Consider the following 18,622-nt stretch of genomic DNA (forward strand, 5'->3'; position numbering starts at 1 on the left):
AACTCACATTGGGCTATCTCCAGCAGCTTGGCTTCAAGTGTCATTTGTAGATTTTACTAACTACCCTAAAAAAGTCAATATTGTTTCCCTTAAAACGGAAATGGATGATGACAGCGGTGTTATTTTTCAGTCTCCTGTCAGAAGGCACCACGGGGGAGCAAAACATTAGTAATATCCTGGCACTGGCTTGACAATGGTCGAATGCCATGAAAATAAAAAGCTGAATTCTGCCTTGGATTGTCAAAATGCATGTTTTTAAAACTCCTGTCATACTCCATGATTCCAGTACGCCTACAGCGCCTAATGCGGTGCGACTTGGGTGCATGTGTCATACCCCGGCACACCTCCCGCCTCCATATGGTTGGCGAGCGTCACGTCATGTGACCACACGTCGTACTGCCACTTGCGGAGGCCGATCACGCCGCACAGGACGTTCCCGGAATGAACGCCGACGCGCATGTTGATGTCCACCCTGGTGGCGTCTCGAACCTTCCTGAAGAGCGACGCAACGTGCACATTTGAAAGGGGCAGTTCTCACACACCTCCAAAACATGCACGTTGGGTTCATTGAAGATTCAAAATTGTCAACGGGGGTGGACGTGAGTGTGAAGACTGGTTCGGGATACAAACAAGTGTATCTGACCCAATTTTGCCTTGCAACAAGTGACCAACAGTGACAAACAAAAATGTATTTAAAAAAAAAAAAAAAAAAGGCTATTCATTTATCAGCTACGACATTTCCATGAGCACATTTTTTTTTCCCCATTTGTTTGAAGTAATTAATATTTGCTTGGACCAGGCCTCAGCTTATCTTAATGCATTCACATTTTGTTTACTTGAGTGTTCAAACAGAGCGAAAACCAACTCTGGCTTTCTTCCTGCTCTGACGGGCATGTGCGTGCGCGACGTGTGAAGAGGGGAGAGCCAAACCGTGAGAGAGAGATTTGGTATTTTACTTGATGGCCTCACACATATCCAAGCCCATCTTCACACAGTTCCTGGCGTGGTGAGGCAGAGATTCCGGCAGACCGGACACGCAATAATAACAGTCCCCTAGGATCTTGATTCGCATGCACTCGTTTTCCTAACGGGAGGAAAAAGAGAGAATATGGAAGAAATAACTTATTAATGTGTCAAAAATCATGCAGCTTTCTAATTAAGTTTCTGCTTTTTTTCCTTCCTCTAGACCAGTGGTTCTCAATCCTTTTACAAGTAGCACCTAAAATATACTAAGCTCTCAGCTTTTAATAATAATCAAGCCATCGAGTGAAATCTTCATTCATCCAATCTTTGATTGAATTTCCCGTTTTCGAAGTAGATTCCCAACTTTTGAGAATCATTGCACATCCATCAAGGCCGACATCACGCACCCACTCACATAACATGAGTCTACATTCCACATGTGGGATGCGGAGCAGCCCGTGGCCGGACCGGTCTTACGTAACAGCGGCTGCGTCCACCGGCGGCCACGAAGCGGCAAGAGTCTGACTCAGGCGCTCAGAAGCGCCAGATAACCTCATGCAGCTGAAAGCCATCAGCCCACGTGTCTTGGAGGGCCGCGAGTGGCACGCGGGAAAGCGGGAAAGATGTATTGATTGACCTTCATTTGATCGACGGCGCAGGGCGGCCTCTCCTTGTTATTTATAACTAAGCAGATTGGTTTTCATAGGCGATCAGGCGGCACCAAATGAGAAAGGGCCATTATTTACGCTCTACGGATCTTTATCTCCAAACGTTAAAGTCGAAGAGAAACTCAAACTTTTTTTCCCCGGCTTAAATGTTTGTCATCAGTGTTGCCTTGCATATACACAGTTAATTTTGGTAAAAACTGATAAGGTTTAAGGAATGGGATTTTTTTTTTTTTTCACCCATTATAAAAGAGGAAGTCAAAAGCTTTGTTCCGAAATGCCCTCAATCCATTTGGGGGGGGGAGTCAAACATTATTCGATTCTGTCAAAATAATTAATTGCCTGTGACTGAAACTGTTCAGTAAAAAAAAAAAAAAAAAAGTGGCTTTTATCTAGTTTGGCTGTAAAAAATGATGCAAAATCAATTTAAGGCATACTATACATAAAATATATTTTTAGTCAAATACATTTACGGAAAACGGTTGCGTGGCTTGAGCGTTTACATGAAACATATGCTGAGGAACATTTTGGTGACAATACCTTTGCAATCTGATCAAACTTTCCAAAAAGTTCATTGAGCATGTGCACCAGCTCCCCTGGTGCGCAATCGCTGGCCAGCCTGGTGAAGCCCACGATGTCAGCATAAAGAATACTGCGGGAATCAGCAACAAACCGCAATCATTAATAATCCTTACCCTCCTGGCATTAACCGGCACTTATCCTTCCGTCTACGTACAGGACACGAACAATAGCATTGGGGCACAAGGTCGTTAGGCCTATGGGACGGAATTATTGAAGTCAATTATTATTACATGAATTTTTATTTCATTATTTTCTGATGTTCTATGTACAGCGCTTTGATACAGCTACGGGTGTTGTTCAAGTACTGCATAAAGGAAGTGGAGTATCGTGCGCATGTGTGATTGATTCCAAAGAGTTTGCAGACAATCACACATGCACGCACACACACACACACACACACACACTGTGACACACTCTTGAGGACCACTTAAGGACATTGTCATATTCTTCCCTTCTTTAGGAAATCAGGTTTCCAGAGGACGTTCCTTGGACAGCCTCTCATGATAATCCAGAATTATTGTACTCGCCTCGGTTTCGTACATGAAAAGTGGAGAGGGGGATAAAGTGACCTCGGCGTACAATGAAGGCGGATTAACTCTTGATTTGATATTGTCCTTGGCAACAATAGGAATAAAAAGATTGGGAGGAGGAGAAAGAGAGACGACGGCGGCGGTAAGGAAATAAAAGCAGACGATCGGAATATGAGAGCAGCGCCCTGGACGCGAGAGCGGGTCGGAGTACAAAGGAACACAGACGGCGATGAGCGAGTAGGGGGAGGGCGTAGTGTTAGAGCAGAGAGGAGAGATGAGAAAAGAAAGTCACCTGACGTTGGTGTGCCGCTGCACGTACAGGTTGTGGAAGTTGTTGGCGCTCTCGGTGCGACCAAACTTTGGGCCCTGAAGCCGCTGGATGATCTCGGCTTTCATCACTCTGGCGATGTGAGACGGCAACAGGGACAAGAGCAAACGTTCCTAAGGAGGGGGAGGAGGCGTGGAAAAGTTACTACGCTCAGTAACTTGAAATCTCATACACGTGCTTGGTTGTCCTTGGTTTGGAGAGTGGATCCTTCATTCGTGCATTGAAAAATATTTGGTGCAAATAAAAACTAGCATTTTTGTCATGGACCTGATTAGGAAGTGGTAAGAAAAATTGTGGCCCTCTCCAGCATTTAAGTTGCCCATCCCTGATTTAGACAAACAACCTCTCACACACACACCGAAAGGCATTCCGAGATGTGGAATCCTGAACATCAAAACTGTGCAGATGAACTAATAACCCTTGTACAGCCAATTTTAACACCCCCCCCCCCCCCAAAAAAAAAGCGCTGCACACCACCCTGCATTGTGGTCAGTGTTTTTAAGGTGGGCGGGGGGTGTTAGATGACTGCAACTGTTGTGTAACCACTAAAAGTGTTGTTTTTTTTGGGGTGCTTATATTTAGTAGAATGCACATTAGGTGTTTCGGGCTGATGTTTCAAACGTGTGCGTGCGCGTGTGCGTGTGTGTGTGTGTAGGTGTGTGTGCGCGCGCTACAGAGACTGAGTAGCCGCCTTAGGGGGTGTGACTCATAAATGCAGCTCAGAGCACAGAGGGTCATTACACTGTTCACTCACAGCACGGACTCATTTCCTAAAACACAGCGGAAAATTAACAAGATTGAGAGGTTGCGGGGCGCTGGGCCGCACCAAAAATAGGCAACTTTACCACCCGCTTCACTGCACTCCACTGTTATTACGAGCATGTTGGACAAATGGACTAAAGTGATGCTTAGTCAGTGGTAGCTGATGAATGGGATGGTGTGCCGTTTTGCTTTGACACTGGAATTTGTGTACTCCGGTCTGATGGATTTAAATGTTACAGATTTTTTTCAACGCTTTCATTGATTTGGAGCATTCTCACTTTGTCATGTCTCTAGAAATATATACACAAACCTAAATATAAACATAGCGATGAAAACATTCACAGCTCTACAGTTGGCTGCCAACCAATCCAGCCTCTTTCCAAAAGTCAGCTGGGATGGGCTCCAGCTCACCCGTGACCCTTGCGAAGACAAGTCCTATGGAAAATGGATGGCTCGTCAACGGGAGTGTACGCTCAATTATTAATTCGAGCCTATGTGCCATTTCTCAGGCTCAAACGAGTGTTAAATGTCAAGATTTTAATGTCAAGCAAATGTTACTACGTAATGCCTCTTTCCACATTGCAAAATAACAAAACTAACTTTAACGAAAGATAATTGCTCTGTGGGGATCAATAGTTTTCTCAATCTGAATCTGACAAACTGAGCTGGGAAATAGTTTGGAAAATAAGCACAATAGGTTATTAAAATGTATTTGGGCTCTTAGAAAATTCGCATAATAAATATACAAAAAATACAGAATATCCATTTTCTATAAGCAGTGTCTGACTTTTTTTCCTCCCCTCTTTTCTTATTGATGAGTGTGTGCTTATCGTGGACAACGAGGCACTCTAAAGCCTTAGCCCAGACAGTGTCTGTCAAGTGGGGAGATACATTTTTTATTAGTGCTGTCATGCGATTAATATATTTAATTGTAGTTAATCGCATTTTTCATAGTTAACTCTTAGTTAATCGCATATTTTATTTATTGTAAAAAAAAAATCCCTTGATTTTTCTGTCCCATTATTTTCTTGAATTTTAATACCCTTAACATGAATAAGAGGATTGATTTTCTTATGCAAATACTTTATTAAGCCAAGTCAACCCAAACATTATTTTTTGAAGAATATGCTCCATGCAAGTCCACTAGTTGAAACAAGGCATTCTGATAAATATTGCGTTTGTGGAATAAGAGTTAATCCACCCCCTCTTTAGTCATCACAGGGGGCGGCCATTTTGCCACATCTTTTGACTGAAAATGATATCACAGTTGCTCAGGGCTCAGGTAACACACACACACACACACACACACACACACATACACAATCGGGCGACTTGTTGCTCAAGCTCCGCTTGGTTTTAGAACGACTAAAAAGATGATTACTCGCTGCTCGAGTGTCTAATAAAGGTATTTTGTTTATTAAAATTCTGTGGTGGGTATATTTTAATGCAAATTGCGTCAGATAAATCAATGAGAAACAGTCCGCTGAGATTGCCCCGGGCTCGTGTGTGCTATGTAAAATACATACACATTATTTTGTATGTATTATTTTTCTAAAATGCTGCAATATTGATTTGTGAGTATATATTTATTTATGTATATTGTGCTTAAGTATTTATTCCTTTTTGATTTGGTTTGGTGCGGCGCAATTTTCTGTGCGAAGGAAACACGAGAGAGAGGGAGAGAGAGGTGAATTAGGGCGCAGCTGTTCACGTCTGAGACGCAACAAAACACTGTACTGCCGTGTCGGTTCTCTTTAGCAAGGAAGATGCCAGAAGAAATACATAGTCAAACCGATATTGTAACCCGCCATACCGCGGCCTCCGAAGATAGGGAAAAACAACGTTTGAGGGTTACACTTATGTCAGCCGTGCATGTGTCAGCTGAGCAATTCATCCTCATCGGAAATATTTTCAAGCAGATGTAATGCCTCCTCTACTGTCAAGCTTTTTTTTTTTTTTATTTTTTTTAATATACATGTATAGATCGTGGTGACCAGCGGCCTTGATCAATGCAGCCGCTGGTTGCTATGGAAACCATAATCACGCGAGGAAAAAAAATCGACGGCGTCAAAAGGGGGTTGGTTGGATTAACGCCGAGAATAACGCGCTAAACTGACAGCCCTATTTCTTATTTTTTAAATCTCTCCATCATGCATCTCTCTGCATGACATGCACATGCACATCCGACAACGAGGCACTCTAATGGCCACGCAGTTGACTATCGCAAAGGAAGCCGTATTTTTGGGATGCGGCTAACTGCATCACATGACACCATTTAAGCCACCTTCAAAAATCATTTCTTCTTTCTTAAATCTTGGGACACTCATCTATCCGTTGTGTGCTTTCACCTGCTGGTGCTTCTCAAACTCCAACTTGATGGGGGACTTGATGCAGTTACAGGTGTCCTGGTAGGTCTGCTTGAGGGCCAGGTCCATCAGGTGCTTGTGATACGCCCCCGCTAAGTTGCCGCAGGTGAAGATGATCACGTTGGCCAGGATCTGCGCATGTACGCACACGCATAAAGAACACGGCATTTAAAAAAGCGCAGGGAGGTGACGCATGTTTACCCACTATCTTCCGCCCGCCTACATGATTACCTTGGAAAACCAGACAAGAGCGCACACTTCAACCGCACTTTCCCACCACTGTGTCAACCTCAGGCTCTTTAAAACTGTGGCCACGCATATCAATAGGTCGTCCTTTGGTACACTAGCCAAGGGCAACAAGCTTCTTTAGACATGTTTTATTGTGTGTGAGCGTGTGTGTGTGTGTGTGTGTGCGCACAACTTCGGCATCACTTTGAGGTAGTCTGGCCATCCGTGACATTTTCCTCCTTCTCTGGGCTTTATATGGCATTTAGTGTATTCATGGAGACAATCACAGTATTTACCCTCGTGCTCTTTATGTTTCTAACAATGTTGGATTTGGACAAGTGGACATAATTCACCAAAATTTGTTTTGGTTCCAGACACACGAAATATCCTAAAGCTGTGCTATTTTTTTGGACTTTACTTGTTAAGTACAATGGTACCTTGCCTTTAGTTTAATAGTTTTTTTTTTTTTTGACCAAGCTAACTCACTTCACTCGAATATCAGATTAACTTCCTCCTTTGAAATGAATTGAAATGCCATCAATGTGTCCCAGCCCCCCTGCGAAGAAAAAAAACAACCTCTTTTGTTACTTTTCAATCACCCGGTAGGTTCCAAAATTGAGTTAACGTCTCACCTGCCAGACAAGAGCTTCCAAGTCCTTGGCGACGGAGGCCAAGCAGACGCTGAGGGCGACGGTGTGCGACAAGCAGGTGACCGCGCTGGCCATGATGGCCCCCCTCATGGAGAAAGGCAGCATGGTGTACACGACAAACACGATGAACAGGAAGAAGGAGACCTGAAAACACAAACATCCTGCATCAGAGGAATTCCTCCATCATCCCTGTTTTGTCTGTATTTTCTCTAACTATAGTAGACATTCGACCGTACTTATATGAGACTTATGTAAGATCTAGAGTTTGTCTTTGACTGCCATCGGGAAGCCTTCTCTACTTAAAGGTTGATATAAAACAAGAGTACAGAAATTTCAATTCCTCATCATGTTTGAGCTGACGTTCAAATGAAATGCTGTGAAATGCAGTAAATTCATTTTTAATTATCAAATGAAAAAAAAAAGGGGGGAATTCTTTAACACAAAGGATTTTTTTTGGGGGGGGGCAATATTGAATAAATATGTTGAAGTTAAAATGGTTTGAAGAGGTAATTTTCTCATGGAACGTGGATTTATTCAAAAAGTTGACATTTTTAGAATGTATAACCGCCGGGTTTGAATTGGGCAATAAATAGTGAATTTGATTTGAATCTGTAAAATGTCTTCATTAATTTGTGGATTATTGAATGGAAAATGCAGAATTCTTAGAAAAAGCTGACATTTTTGGAATGCTGAAACATTCGGTCTGAACAGCGGTTGGAAAATGAGTTTGGGGTGATTTTTAAAAACATTCATTTCTCAATTCATTAGAATGTTGTTTTTTTTTGTGAAAATTACGCTCTTCAGCATTCACACAGTTCGATAAAAAAACAACTTTAAGGCAGTTTTATTTATCAAGTGAAGAGTTCAAATCATGCGCTACCAAAACAAAACGGAGTACAATTAACTATATTAGGTACACCTGTCCAACTGGTCTACTTATGCATCTAAAACTGTACCTTGGTTCACATCATATTGCGCACATGTACCCATTGCAAAAATGGCAGCTCTCATCAAAGTGTGACTTCTGACATTGTCCTTGTGGGCTTCCTCTGTGGTCAGCCCACCCTTTCCTGTTGTGATGGTGACCGTCACAGACAGGTCACCGTTTCAACCAGATGAACTCTGACCTTCCTGCCTTGTCTGTCTGTCGTCTTCCTGTGTCTTCCAGCGTCTGCTGAGCGGGACAGCTATTTGGCACAAGTGATCTGGGTGCACATGTAGCAAGCAGGACATTGCTGCTCCTACTTTTATCCCGCGACCTTTTATCAAGCACAAAACAAGCTTCCAGTACTGAGATAAGTGATTGTAAGGTTGACCGAATTGCGGCTCCAGAGGACTTGATCGAAAGAGGTGTTTCGTATAGGCTTTCCGTTACCATGGGAACCAAGAAGGCTGACATCGGAGCAGCGGTAGAGCCTCCCGTAGATGGAGAGCGCGGCGTCCAGTAATTTGGGTGGAACTGACGTTGGCAGTCCAATTTCAGGGACGTCACTCCCCGCCCCCTCCGAAGCCAGCTTGGCGCATTTCATCTCCGCCGCACTCCCGCCCGCAGGCTAATACCCTCTCCAACACCTCGAGATGGGAGCTGCAGCTGCCATCACCTGGCCTCAGCTACCTTGATTACCTCCCACTCCCATGTCAGTGCCTCTGATCACAGAAACCGGCGCTGAGGTTCCAGAATATTCCGCTCTCTTGCTTTGACACCGGTGTCTACCCTAAAGACTCAATTTCTTGTGTTATGCTTCAGCTTAGCAGAGGAAGATGATTCTGTTGTTCTTCCCATTCCAGACGGTATCATGTATGTAGCTTGTATCCTATGCTCAGAGGGTCACCAAAAATTGGCACAGATCCATGTGCAGTTGGCCTACTGGCGGTATTGCGGTATAAGACGTTCCACAACATACGTACCCTAAAACAGTTGGGTCAAAAATACCCCAATTTGCATAAAAAAAGGACAATGGGCAATTTGACACCATTTTCTGGGTTGTTTTAACATGGAAAATTGGGTCATTTTGTATTCAAAATTATTCCTTTTTTGGGTTATTCATTAAATGCAAAATTGAGTTAAAATAACTCCCAAAACATCGCCGAAAAGTAGTAGTAGTTTTGTGTGAATTTTTTTTTTTAAAACTCGGGTTGTTTTGTGCAAAATTTGATCCAACTCTTTGGGTTAAATAAATAACCCTTAAAGTTGGATCAGTCCATTTTTGACCCAATTTGGGATACTTTTGACTCGACTGTTGAGTGTATGAATTTACATCCTCGGCTACAGGTCACGATAGATTAATCACGATTTTAATTTTTGTTTTCTTCGATAGAAATTGAAAAACAAACCTTTTGGGGTATGTCTAATTTTAGAGTTTTAGAGTCACCGTTTGAATTCAGGTCAGCGGTAGTCACTATTTTGCCACTGGAAAAATATCCTGCCGCCTATTGTGTATAAACATTATAAAATGGTCCAAAGGGTCATTTCTTTTATATACGTAGTTGGTAAAGTAAGGATGTTTACCAAAAGTGGAATGGTATTGATTAAAAAAAAAAACATTTGACATCGTTCAAAATAGAAAAAAAAAAAAAAAAATTGTGTACCTTACAAAATGCTTGTTGGAAACGAGTCTGTATTATAAATGTTTCCAGGTAAGCGTAACGACATGTGGAGCCATCTGTGTCCGAGCGGCCCCTCTCCCCAGGGAAACGGACCCTGCTCAGAAATTGAATAAAGCCCCGGACTAAAAGGTTAATGGCGCTCGATGGGAGCTTCTACTGCACGTGGACATGACCGACCGACCGACCGACTCTGGCATTCCTCTCGCAGAGTCTGTTTGACAGCCATGTTTTTCTGGTTGGTACGTGTGTCTACGTGAGCACAGATTGTGTGTGAGCAAGCAAGTCTATAGGTTGCTTTTGTTTTCCTCTGCTTCAGACCTTTGTGCTATTAGCTCTGTGGGCTCAAGTAATCACCATCCCGGCAACCCGCGGAGAGGTAGCTGCAATTTCAATCCCCACCCGCTCTTTTCTTCTCTCATTACATCCTCCACTCCTTTTCCTTCCTTTTTTTCTTGGAGAAAATCAAAGCTGTTTTCACTGCATGGAATAGGCACCGCTTCATATTTTAGTCCTAATATTTTTGCTTGTATCAGGACCTTGGAGAGAATGAGCTATAGAGTGATTAATAATTCAGATTGATTACGCTCCCACAGGTGGCTGATGATAAAAATATCTCCTGTCATGGAGGAATAGGCAAAGAATTGTCACCGGGGGGAGAGGAAATTTGGGCCCGAGCGTGTGTGGGGAGTGGGCAGAAAACCGTGGGTGGGGATCAAGGGGGGGTGTTGGCGGCAGGTGGGGAGAGGACGGGATTTGATGAATATGTGGAGACAAGGTGCGAGATGGAGAAAATAGGATTCCCGAGACAGCGAGTGAGGAGGAGTCTGGCGCGGAGGACGAATGTGTCTGACTGCTCCTTTGCTTGCATCAGACCTAATTAAGACTTGTCACATGTGGAATTAATTTAGACACGCAGGCGCACACACGTAATGTGGATGCGCATACAAAGACAGACCGCCAGGCTGATGTGTAAAACCAGGACTCGCATGAATGCAGGTGTCTAATAGAAGCGTAATAATGCGTATGTGATCGAAGCTGACAGTTTTATCGCAACCCGTCTCCGCTCTTCTGTCTTTATGTATTGCGATGCATACAAATTGCTCTTACCTGGTCCCAGGGACTGAGGATCCCTCCGGAAAACATGAAGAGGTAACCCATGGTGACCAGACACGCCCATATAAGGAGGGAGAAGAGGCGGAGCATTCGCTTGAAAATTGACTCGATGCAGACGAGGATGAAGATGGACAAGAAGAGGAAAAGGGCCGTGGGCACCGTGATCAGAAAGGTCAGGTGGTCCTCTGTGTTCTGAGAAGAGAGAACATTTGATCATGAACAACAACAACAACAACAACAAAATCATAAAATGTGCATTTTAAAACACACCTGTACTAAGAACTGCCGCACACCAAACAACGCGGCCAAATGCAACTGAAGTTGACCATTGCAAAAAAAAAAACCCCAAAAAACGGTAGTTGCCGATTCCAACTCACATGGAAAAACTCTGACCCCGCATCTGGTTTTGAGGCACCACACTGTACAATGTTATGTTCTATCGAACCACAAAAACATTGCGCGGTTGTCAAGGAGCAAGCATTTCGTCGACGGAGACTGTCTAAATAAAGTCGAGTATTATGGGAAAGCAACACATGTACTGTATACTTCCAGCCGGCTGGGTCTCGTTTAAAACGTTTATTTTGGGTGTGTGCATTTTTCATCGGCTGTTTCATCGGCGACGTTGCAACTAGCTGCTGAACACGGTTTCAATTGGCTTCAGCCAACGTACACGAGTGCCAGGCATCCATTTCTTCCCATCTCCATACCACCGTGGACAAGACGAAAGAGCTGTCAAAATATGTCTGACAAGATTATAGACCCGCACAAGAATGGATTCGCACCAGCAAAAGGCTTAGTGAGAAGGCGACAACAATTGGCGTCATTATTCCAAAGTGGAAGACACACAAAAGAAGATTGATTGCGCTTGGTCAAGAGCTTCTGAGGATTATCGGGAGAAAGGTAAGACCTGCCACAAAGTACACAGAAGAAAGTTATTAAGCGCAGTTAAAAAAAACTTCTATAGAGGCAACATTTAGCTGCTCCCCCCCGCCACAAATTGTATTGTCTGTTTTCCCCTTTAAAAAAATATACAGAAGAGAAAATTGAAATTTGGTAGTGCATATTTTATCTATCAGGGCGGCTAACACAGGCTATCAACGTTATTATCATAGAAGGCAATTAAAAACACTCGCTGCTGCTTTTTCACCTTAGACCTGACAACTAATGTCGAGCTAACAGCAGCAAAGTGCTTGCTATCTTTTTTTGCATAATGATGAGGGCAGCCGGTCCTCGCAGGGACAGAGGCACAATATGACACAAACAGATGAACAGACTGCGAGCAGATCGGCAAATAGACAGACGGTCTGAGCCCGGAGAATGTGCTAGAGCATCACTTCTGGGCTCGCACGGTCAAAGTCAGCATTTTTGACACTGTCAGCACACACACACACACACCATCCAATTAATGCACTTGAAACATTTGGCTAAGCAGAATTTTCTCACCGCCCATTAACTTCCTTCTGTTAAAATAAGCAGTCACATGTCAGTAGAGGTGGCAAAAGTACTCACACTCAGTACTTAAGATGAAGTACAGACACTTGGGTAAAGAAAAAGACACTCGTGAAAGAAGTACTAATTCAACTCCCGTACTTCGCTAAAAGTGAAAAAATAAATAAATAAAGGACAGACTCTGTAATGTATTCAAGTACAAAAGTAAAAATGTATTTTTAATGTAAACTACATAAAATACTTGTTTTAATGTCAAAACACTTTTATAAAAATCTTTCCCCCGTTGAAATGAATGGAAATGACGTGAATATGTTGCAGCCTGTGACCATGTGTTCAAACGGCGGTTGCTTAAAGGTTACAACACAGTGACACCGATGCTATTCATTACCCTGCCTTTGCATTTCCTTATGTGTTAGCATTATATGGGAGCATTAAGCTAGCTGATTTCTCGGCAAAGTTATCTCTTTGTTTCGCATTTCGATTGACAGTAAATTTCAACGGGAGTGATAATAATAATAAACAACTTGAAGCCCCTTTTGGGGAAAAATGTTCACTTATCAAGACCAAATTTTCATTTTCAAGTAGTTCAAATAATGGCTCTTATTGTGAAAAACTCCAAAGTCATGTCACTTGCCACCACTGCATGTGTGCAATTAGAAAGGTTTGGACGGCCGCGCCTCTCGCGACTAATTTGACGGGTCACTGACTTGTTGAGAACAGCAGAGGCTCCAAAGCCAAAAAGAGCGAGAGATGAGGTCTTGTAAAGTGTATTAGTGTAATGTAGCTTTTGTAAGGTAGCATGAGTCATGGTCTGGCACCGGGGTCCCGCGGGAGTCGACTACTGACGCCACTGCACTCTTTCCAGCTCAAGTGCACAATGGAGTCCTGATGAGGATGGAAGTAAGACTCCACGCTTACATGAGACATTCCAATAATGCATTTTCGCTCTTACCATTTTGTGCTAATGTTTGCATGTTTTCTTCAAAGTGACTCTTTTCAGAAATGCATCGAAAAGCAGAAATTAAATCAAGACAGCGTAGAAGAAAAGAAGCGACACTCGCATCTGAGCTGGCTGTCACATTAGCGCAGTCAATCAATACCTAAAAAAGACACTTTTAGACTACACGTGCTTGCTTAGAATCCCACAGTGCTCCAATTATCAGCATGCGATCAGTAATAATCATCAAAAAAAAAAAGATGAAATAAATGGTGAGCGTTATAAAAATGATGGTAGTTTGATGGGAGTCTATTGAGTTCGAGTATCGATCTCTATTGATGTGTCAAACTGCGCTGCAAAAGCCATTCAATTAACACGCCACCATGTTGGGACTAGTGGACTCATGCATGTAAACAAACCTAACCATTTCAAGGGATTTATTTTTGCCCTGAAATGTGTAGATAAGCTAAAGAAGGAAATGAGACACTTCCTTGGACAAACACACCCAAACAACAAGCACGTACAGCAACTTTTTTACAGAACGGGTGGAGTACTTTACATCACCATGAAGTCCAACTTCCATCACTCACAGGTCTGATAACGGAGCATTCATTTTTAGGAGCATTCGTGACAAAAAGACAGAAAAACAAAGACATCCTTGCCTTCTCCAAAGCACCTCTCCAACTATATTTCTGCCATTCTTCTTTGACCAGCGCTAATAACAAAACGCCTGGCTGACTACACACAGTCGTCCGATGGCAATAAATTGGAAAAGGGGGAAAACGAGGGGAATTCACGTACATGCGCAAGGTGGGAATACAGTGACTGACAGGGGCATGACATCTATTGATCCATTTCAAATAAGGGATTTTTTTTTTTTTTTTTTCCCCCCCAGGAAAAAAAGACTATTATGGAGGTGACATGAATACAAGAGAAACCTCAGTGCTGATGCACATACCACAAAAGGAGATAAAAGACAAAAACCAACAAGTGCGCATGCCTTTGTATTTAACCCCCAACAAAATCTCACTTCATAGACAAAAGCTTGTGTTTATGGTCTGAACAATAGCTTTCTCTTGACAAAAGCACTAACGCCTGCGTAGCCGTGAACTGCGCTCTCCCGCCGCCTCTTGATCCACTTGGCAATCCCAGCGTTGCCATTTTAAAGTGGCGCTTCACAGTCTCTCTCAGCTTGCCGCACATAATGAATTGCACACTCTATCGCCTGTGCTGTTTTTTTTTTTTTTTTTTTTTTCTTTTGACAAATAATTAAAAATAGAAGCACATTAATCTCTTATGTAAACGGTAAAAACTAAAATGTTATACTGTGTCTCAAATCAAGGCAAAATATGCTGGTTCTTTGCCTGTCAGGCAGTTTGTGTGGAAGAGCATTTCGAGCGCTCAATGATGGCAATGAACGCAACTCAGATTACGTTACACCAAGCAGCTGTTTGGCAGATAGTGAACAGTTCTTTATCATTTTTTTTAATCAAGCTGTTAATTTCCACTCCCAGTTGACTGTTAAACTCAACATCAAACAAAGATGTGGTATATTATTTTTGCCTGAGGAAAGTCCACGCAATGCAAAAAGCCATCGACAGGCTAACGAACAGCGTTGGCTTTATGGAACAGCTATTTGAACACTAAAGGTGGAGCAACACATCTAGACAGAAAATAACAATATTACTCACATGCATTTTCATATTCGTTATCACCCGCAAAGATAGTCTAATATTACTGCAGCTAACTGAGTTGTGACGTCTCAATATATGTATGTGCGTCTGTATCACACTGCCAAATGATACAGAGTATTTGTGGTACCAGGTGGCAAAGGTATGCACACCAGAAAGAGCAGAACAATATCCATTGAATTAAAGCATTTTTATTTAATAATGTAACAACGGTATGCTTTATTAAAAAAATACATTACAACATTAATTTTGGGCGGTTGGAACATATTAATGGCATTTCCACGAGTCTACTTGTCTTAATAGGTCTTGCAAACTCCAATTTTCTGGATCTACTGGCAGATAATTTTGCTTAAGTAAACTATTCCTCTTGGCTCCAACTCACCCTCGACCCTAATGAGGACAAGCAGTGTACAAAACGGACGGATGGATGGAGTTTTTAATGGCTTGTATACAAATAGTTGGGCCTCGAGAGTGCCAGCCCACCCATCATTTGTGAAATTCAACAGCTAAAAATGTTTTCGCAAGCAAGCCGTTCTGCTTTTTGTCCCCATAACTATGTAACAGTGAAGTTGTCCGCTCGGTTCATGCCCATGCGCCACATCCGCAAAATCTAGTCTATGAAGTGGTGAAGATAGATCAATGTAAAATGCTTTTTTTTTTTTTTTTTTTTTTTCCAGCACAGTGCCATCTGCTGGCGGTGGTGGGACTTCCTGCTGTCCAATTTACACCTAAAGACCTTGTGAAATGTTTCACTCACGGAAAAAAAAAAAAAAAAAAACTGCGAGGTGTTTCAAAGCATCTTAAACACAGACGAGCACCACACCAAGTCAGATATCCAATTCCTTCATTCCACTCCAGATGACGCCCTCAAAGCATGTTCCATTCTATTTGGACAAAAAAAAAAAAAAGCACATTGATGGAGGAGAGGCACAAGTTCATTCAACTTGAGGACGGTGTTATCAGGAGAGCTGCCGCCTTACTGTGGGATTCATTTCCCTGTTAGATACGGCATTCCCAACAGTCACAGTTGGCCTGTTTTAAATGGAAATGTGGAACAATATGGATGCCAAAAGCGGTTGAATATGGGCTGCTCAGCACTGTTATGGATTATTATGGGGATTTACAAGCTCATGGGACAAGACAAAAGCAGCTACACTACTACGGCACCACAGTACTTCTTACCTTTTCGTCGCCTTCTCCTCCCTTTACTTATCGTTCTTTTTGCTATGCATTCTTTTTTTTTTTTTCAGTTTTATATGATACACAAGCACGACAATAGTTATTTTGTTTCATGTATGCCTACTTGCCAGTCAGATCACTTTCCAAGCTTGCGTTTATAACGGCGCAATAAAAGTTATTATTTTTTGCTCTGTGGTTGGATAATTAATTAAATTACATTTTATTTCTCATGCACTTTTGATGCAAAAAGAGGCAAGCAAAAATACAGAGTATTTGTGGTGCCGGTATAATATATACGACTAAATAATGGTACAAATAATGACTTAACAAAATAACTTTTTTTACTCATCAGTCGTATTAGTAGTAGTAAGAGTAGCAGTAACTATAGTCACAATAATAATCATGACAATGAATATGTTATCTATTTTTAATGGTTCTTTTATGTTCAGATTTTTTTTTATTTCAAGTTCGCTTTTATTTGTTGCTGAAAGAAGCACGCACAAGTACAGTTTGTGTAATCTTGGTTAATGGTAAAAGATATGTTACCACTAATACACCTACTACTAATAATACATAATAATAGTAACAATAATATATTCATTAAGCATATTAACATAGGTATGTATTTATATTTAAATGACTTGAAAAGGAATCATAGTTAAATCATAAAATAATGACAATGAATCACGCAAATTGCCAAAGTGCGAAAATCAAGCGAAAAAGCACTCAAGTATCGACGGCAAATGAAGAAAAGGCCAGATTTAAAAGGCATCAAAGCTCGGGGCTTAAAAGCAATCACAAAGCTGCCCTCTTGTAATGCACACGGTGTAAATGAAGCCATTTATCTTTAAACCAAACTGTTAATGTCATTCATTTAAAACTAAAGACTGAATGAAAAGTTGTTACTTCCAAGTTGAAAGCATGCGAAGCCCATCTAGCGGCGCTCACTCACCAGCCCCGAGGCGAAGAAGACCACTAGCAGTGCCAGGCAGGTTCCCATGACGATGAGCAGCAGGAAGACGATGAGCGGATGCTGCTGGCTCATCCTGTAGTAGGACTCGTACAGCCAGTCCTGTCGCTTCTCGCCCTCGGCGCACGTCTCGCCCCCCTGGAAGCCCGGGCAGCCCTCCGCTCCCGGGCCGTCGGGCCCCTCGCCGCTTTCGGCCCCATCGCTCTTCTCCAGCAGGTAGCGACCGCGGGTCCACAGAGCCTCCTCCCACATGGGTGCACGCCTCCGGGGGGCGGCGGGGGGGGGTCACCCCAAAGAAGTTTGGCTTTGGGTGTGATTGACGCACGGATGAGCGGATGAAGATGCCAGCACTTCCTCCCACCCGGGCTTCCCTCACATTCTCTCAGGACAGCATTACTGAGCCTCTTGAGGGCTCCTCTTTTGGAGGCGCTGGGCTGGCCCCTCTCTGTTTGGCGTCCTCTCTGGCTGCAGCGTGCGACTCGGCCGAGGTGCAGATGAGGACTGGGAGAGAGCGACTGCGTGGAGCTGGAAGGGAGGGGAAGGAAATAAAGAGTGTGAAAGGGAGAGGGGGTGTGTGGTGGGGGAGAGATTGTGTATGTGCCAGCGCGGTCCACAAACAGTCACGTAAAGAGGAGGGGTAACTGAAAATGGTGTGAAACTGGCTGAGGAGGGCATTAAAAAAGATAACAGTGTGTTGAGTGTGTGTATGTGTGGAAAAAGCCCTTTGAAAATGAGTGGTTGAGACAGATTGTACCAGCTGTGCTCAAGCACAAAGATGGGAAAAGTACTCACAGTCTGTACTTAAGTAGAAGTACAGGTACATATCTAAAAAAAATAGATTGGTGAGAAATAGTGCTGATTTGACTTCTTGAATAAATAAAAAATTTAAAAAATAAATATATATATATATATAGAGAGAGAAAGAGAATAAAACTAAAACAAAAAAATAGTAACCCTAGTAAAGAACTAGTTCGTGTTAGCTTAAAATTTTATGCTATCATTCAAAACACTGTGTTCCGTGTTGCTTTGCTCACGTTGTGAACTGACTAACAAAAAAAAAAAAAAAAAAGGCTAAATTAGCTATTGTTAACGTCGAAAAAAAAAATACTTTGTTTTCAGATTATTTTAAAAGGGGTTTGTATTTGCATATAGTTGCCACAAGGTGTTAAAGCATCAACACCTTGCATCTGGCAAGTACACAATCGCAACCTATGCTACACACATTCGGGAGTTAAATTCATCACAAACAACCTTCACATCAAGAGTACGAGCTAGAATAGTGGCCCTCGATAACATGCTACGACAATGACGCGAGATCACGAACGCGCAAAAAAAAGATATGCACTTTAAAACCAATGGAATTTAGTCATGAAACTCATGTTTTGCTATTTACACAAAATAACAAATGTTAGGGAATATTGTTAAATTGTAATGGCAAAGTAGATTACACGAGGCGTGTACAGCTATATCGGGAGAGAAGTTTCACTTTTGACCTCTCTCTAGTTACGTCTTATTTATATCACGTCATCCTGGGCGGCGGGTGGAAAAGTAACAAGTCACAATAAGGAGTAGAAAGAAAATATAGCTGCGTTTCTATGTCGA

General features: G+C 42.4%; 1 protein-coding gene across 3 annotated transcripts in view; it reads right to left on the bottom strand.

Annotated features, from left to right (window-relative positions):
• LOC147132188 (adenylate cyclase type 2-like) overlaps positions 1-17,687 on the bottom strand; it is a 30,492-nt gene extending 12,805 nt beyond the window's left edge. Inside the window, exons 1-8 of one of the 3 annotated variants that reach the window (XM_086014403.1) lie at positions 17,003-17,681; positions 10,789-10,986; positions 7,057-7,218; positions 6,179-6,328; positions 3,033-3,181; positions 2,169-2,280; positions 957-1,084; positions 335-493 (exon numbers count right to left, since the gene is read on the bottom strand). In XM_086014403.1, coding sequence (XP_085870529.1) covers positions 335-493; positions 957-1,084; positions 2,169-2,280; positions 3,033-3,181; positions 6,179-6,328; positions 7,057-7,218; positions 10,789-10,986; positions 17,003-17,272 — 1,328 coding nt within the window. In that variant the 5' untranslated portion in view covers positions 17,273-17,681. Of the gene's footprint in view, positions 1-334; positions 494-956; positions 1,085-2,168; positions 2,281-3,032; positions 3,182-6,178; positions 6,329-7,056; positions 7,219-10,788; positions 10,987-12,303; positions 12,389-17,002 lie in introns of those variants that run through there. The other 2 variants (XM_086014404.1, XM_086014405.1) reach the window with 2 other exon arrangements.
• Positions 17,688-18,622: the final 935 nt, after the last annotated feature.

This window comes from Filicampus tigris, chromosome 18 (assembly GCF_054856515.1).
Source record: "Filicampus tigris isolate MCC_2025a chromosome 18, RoL_Ftig_1.0, whole genome shotgun sequence".
Lineage (NCBI taxonomy): Eukaryota > Metazoa > Chordata > Actinopteri > Syngnathiformes > Syngnathidae > Filicampus > Filicampus tigris.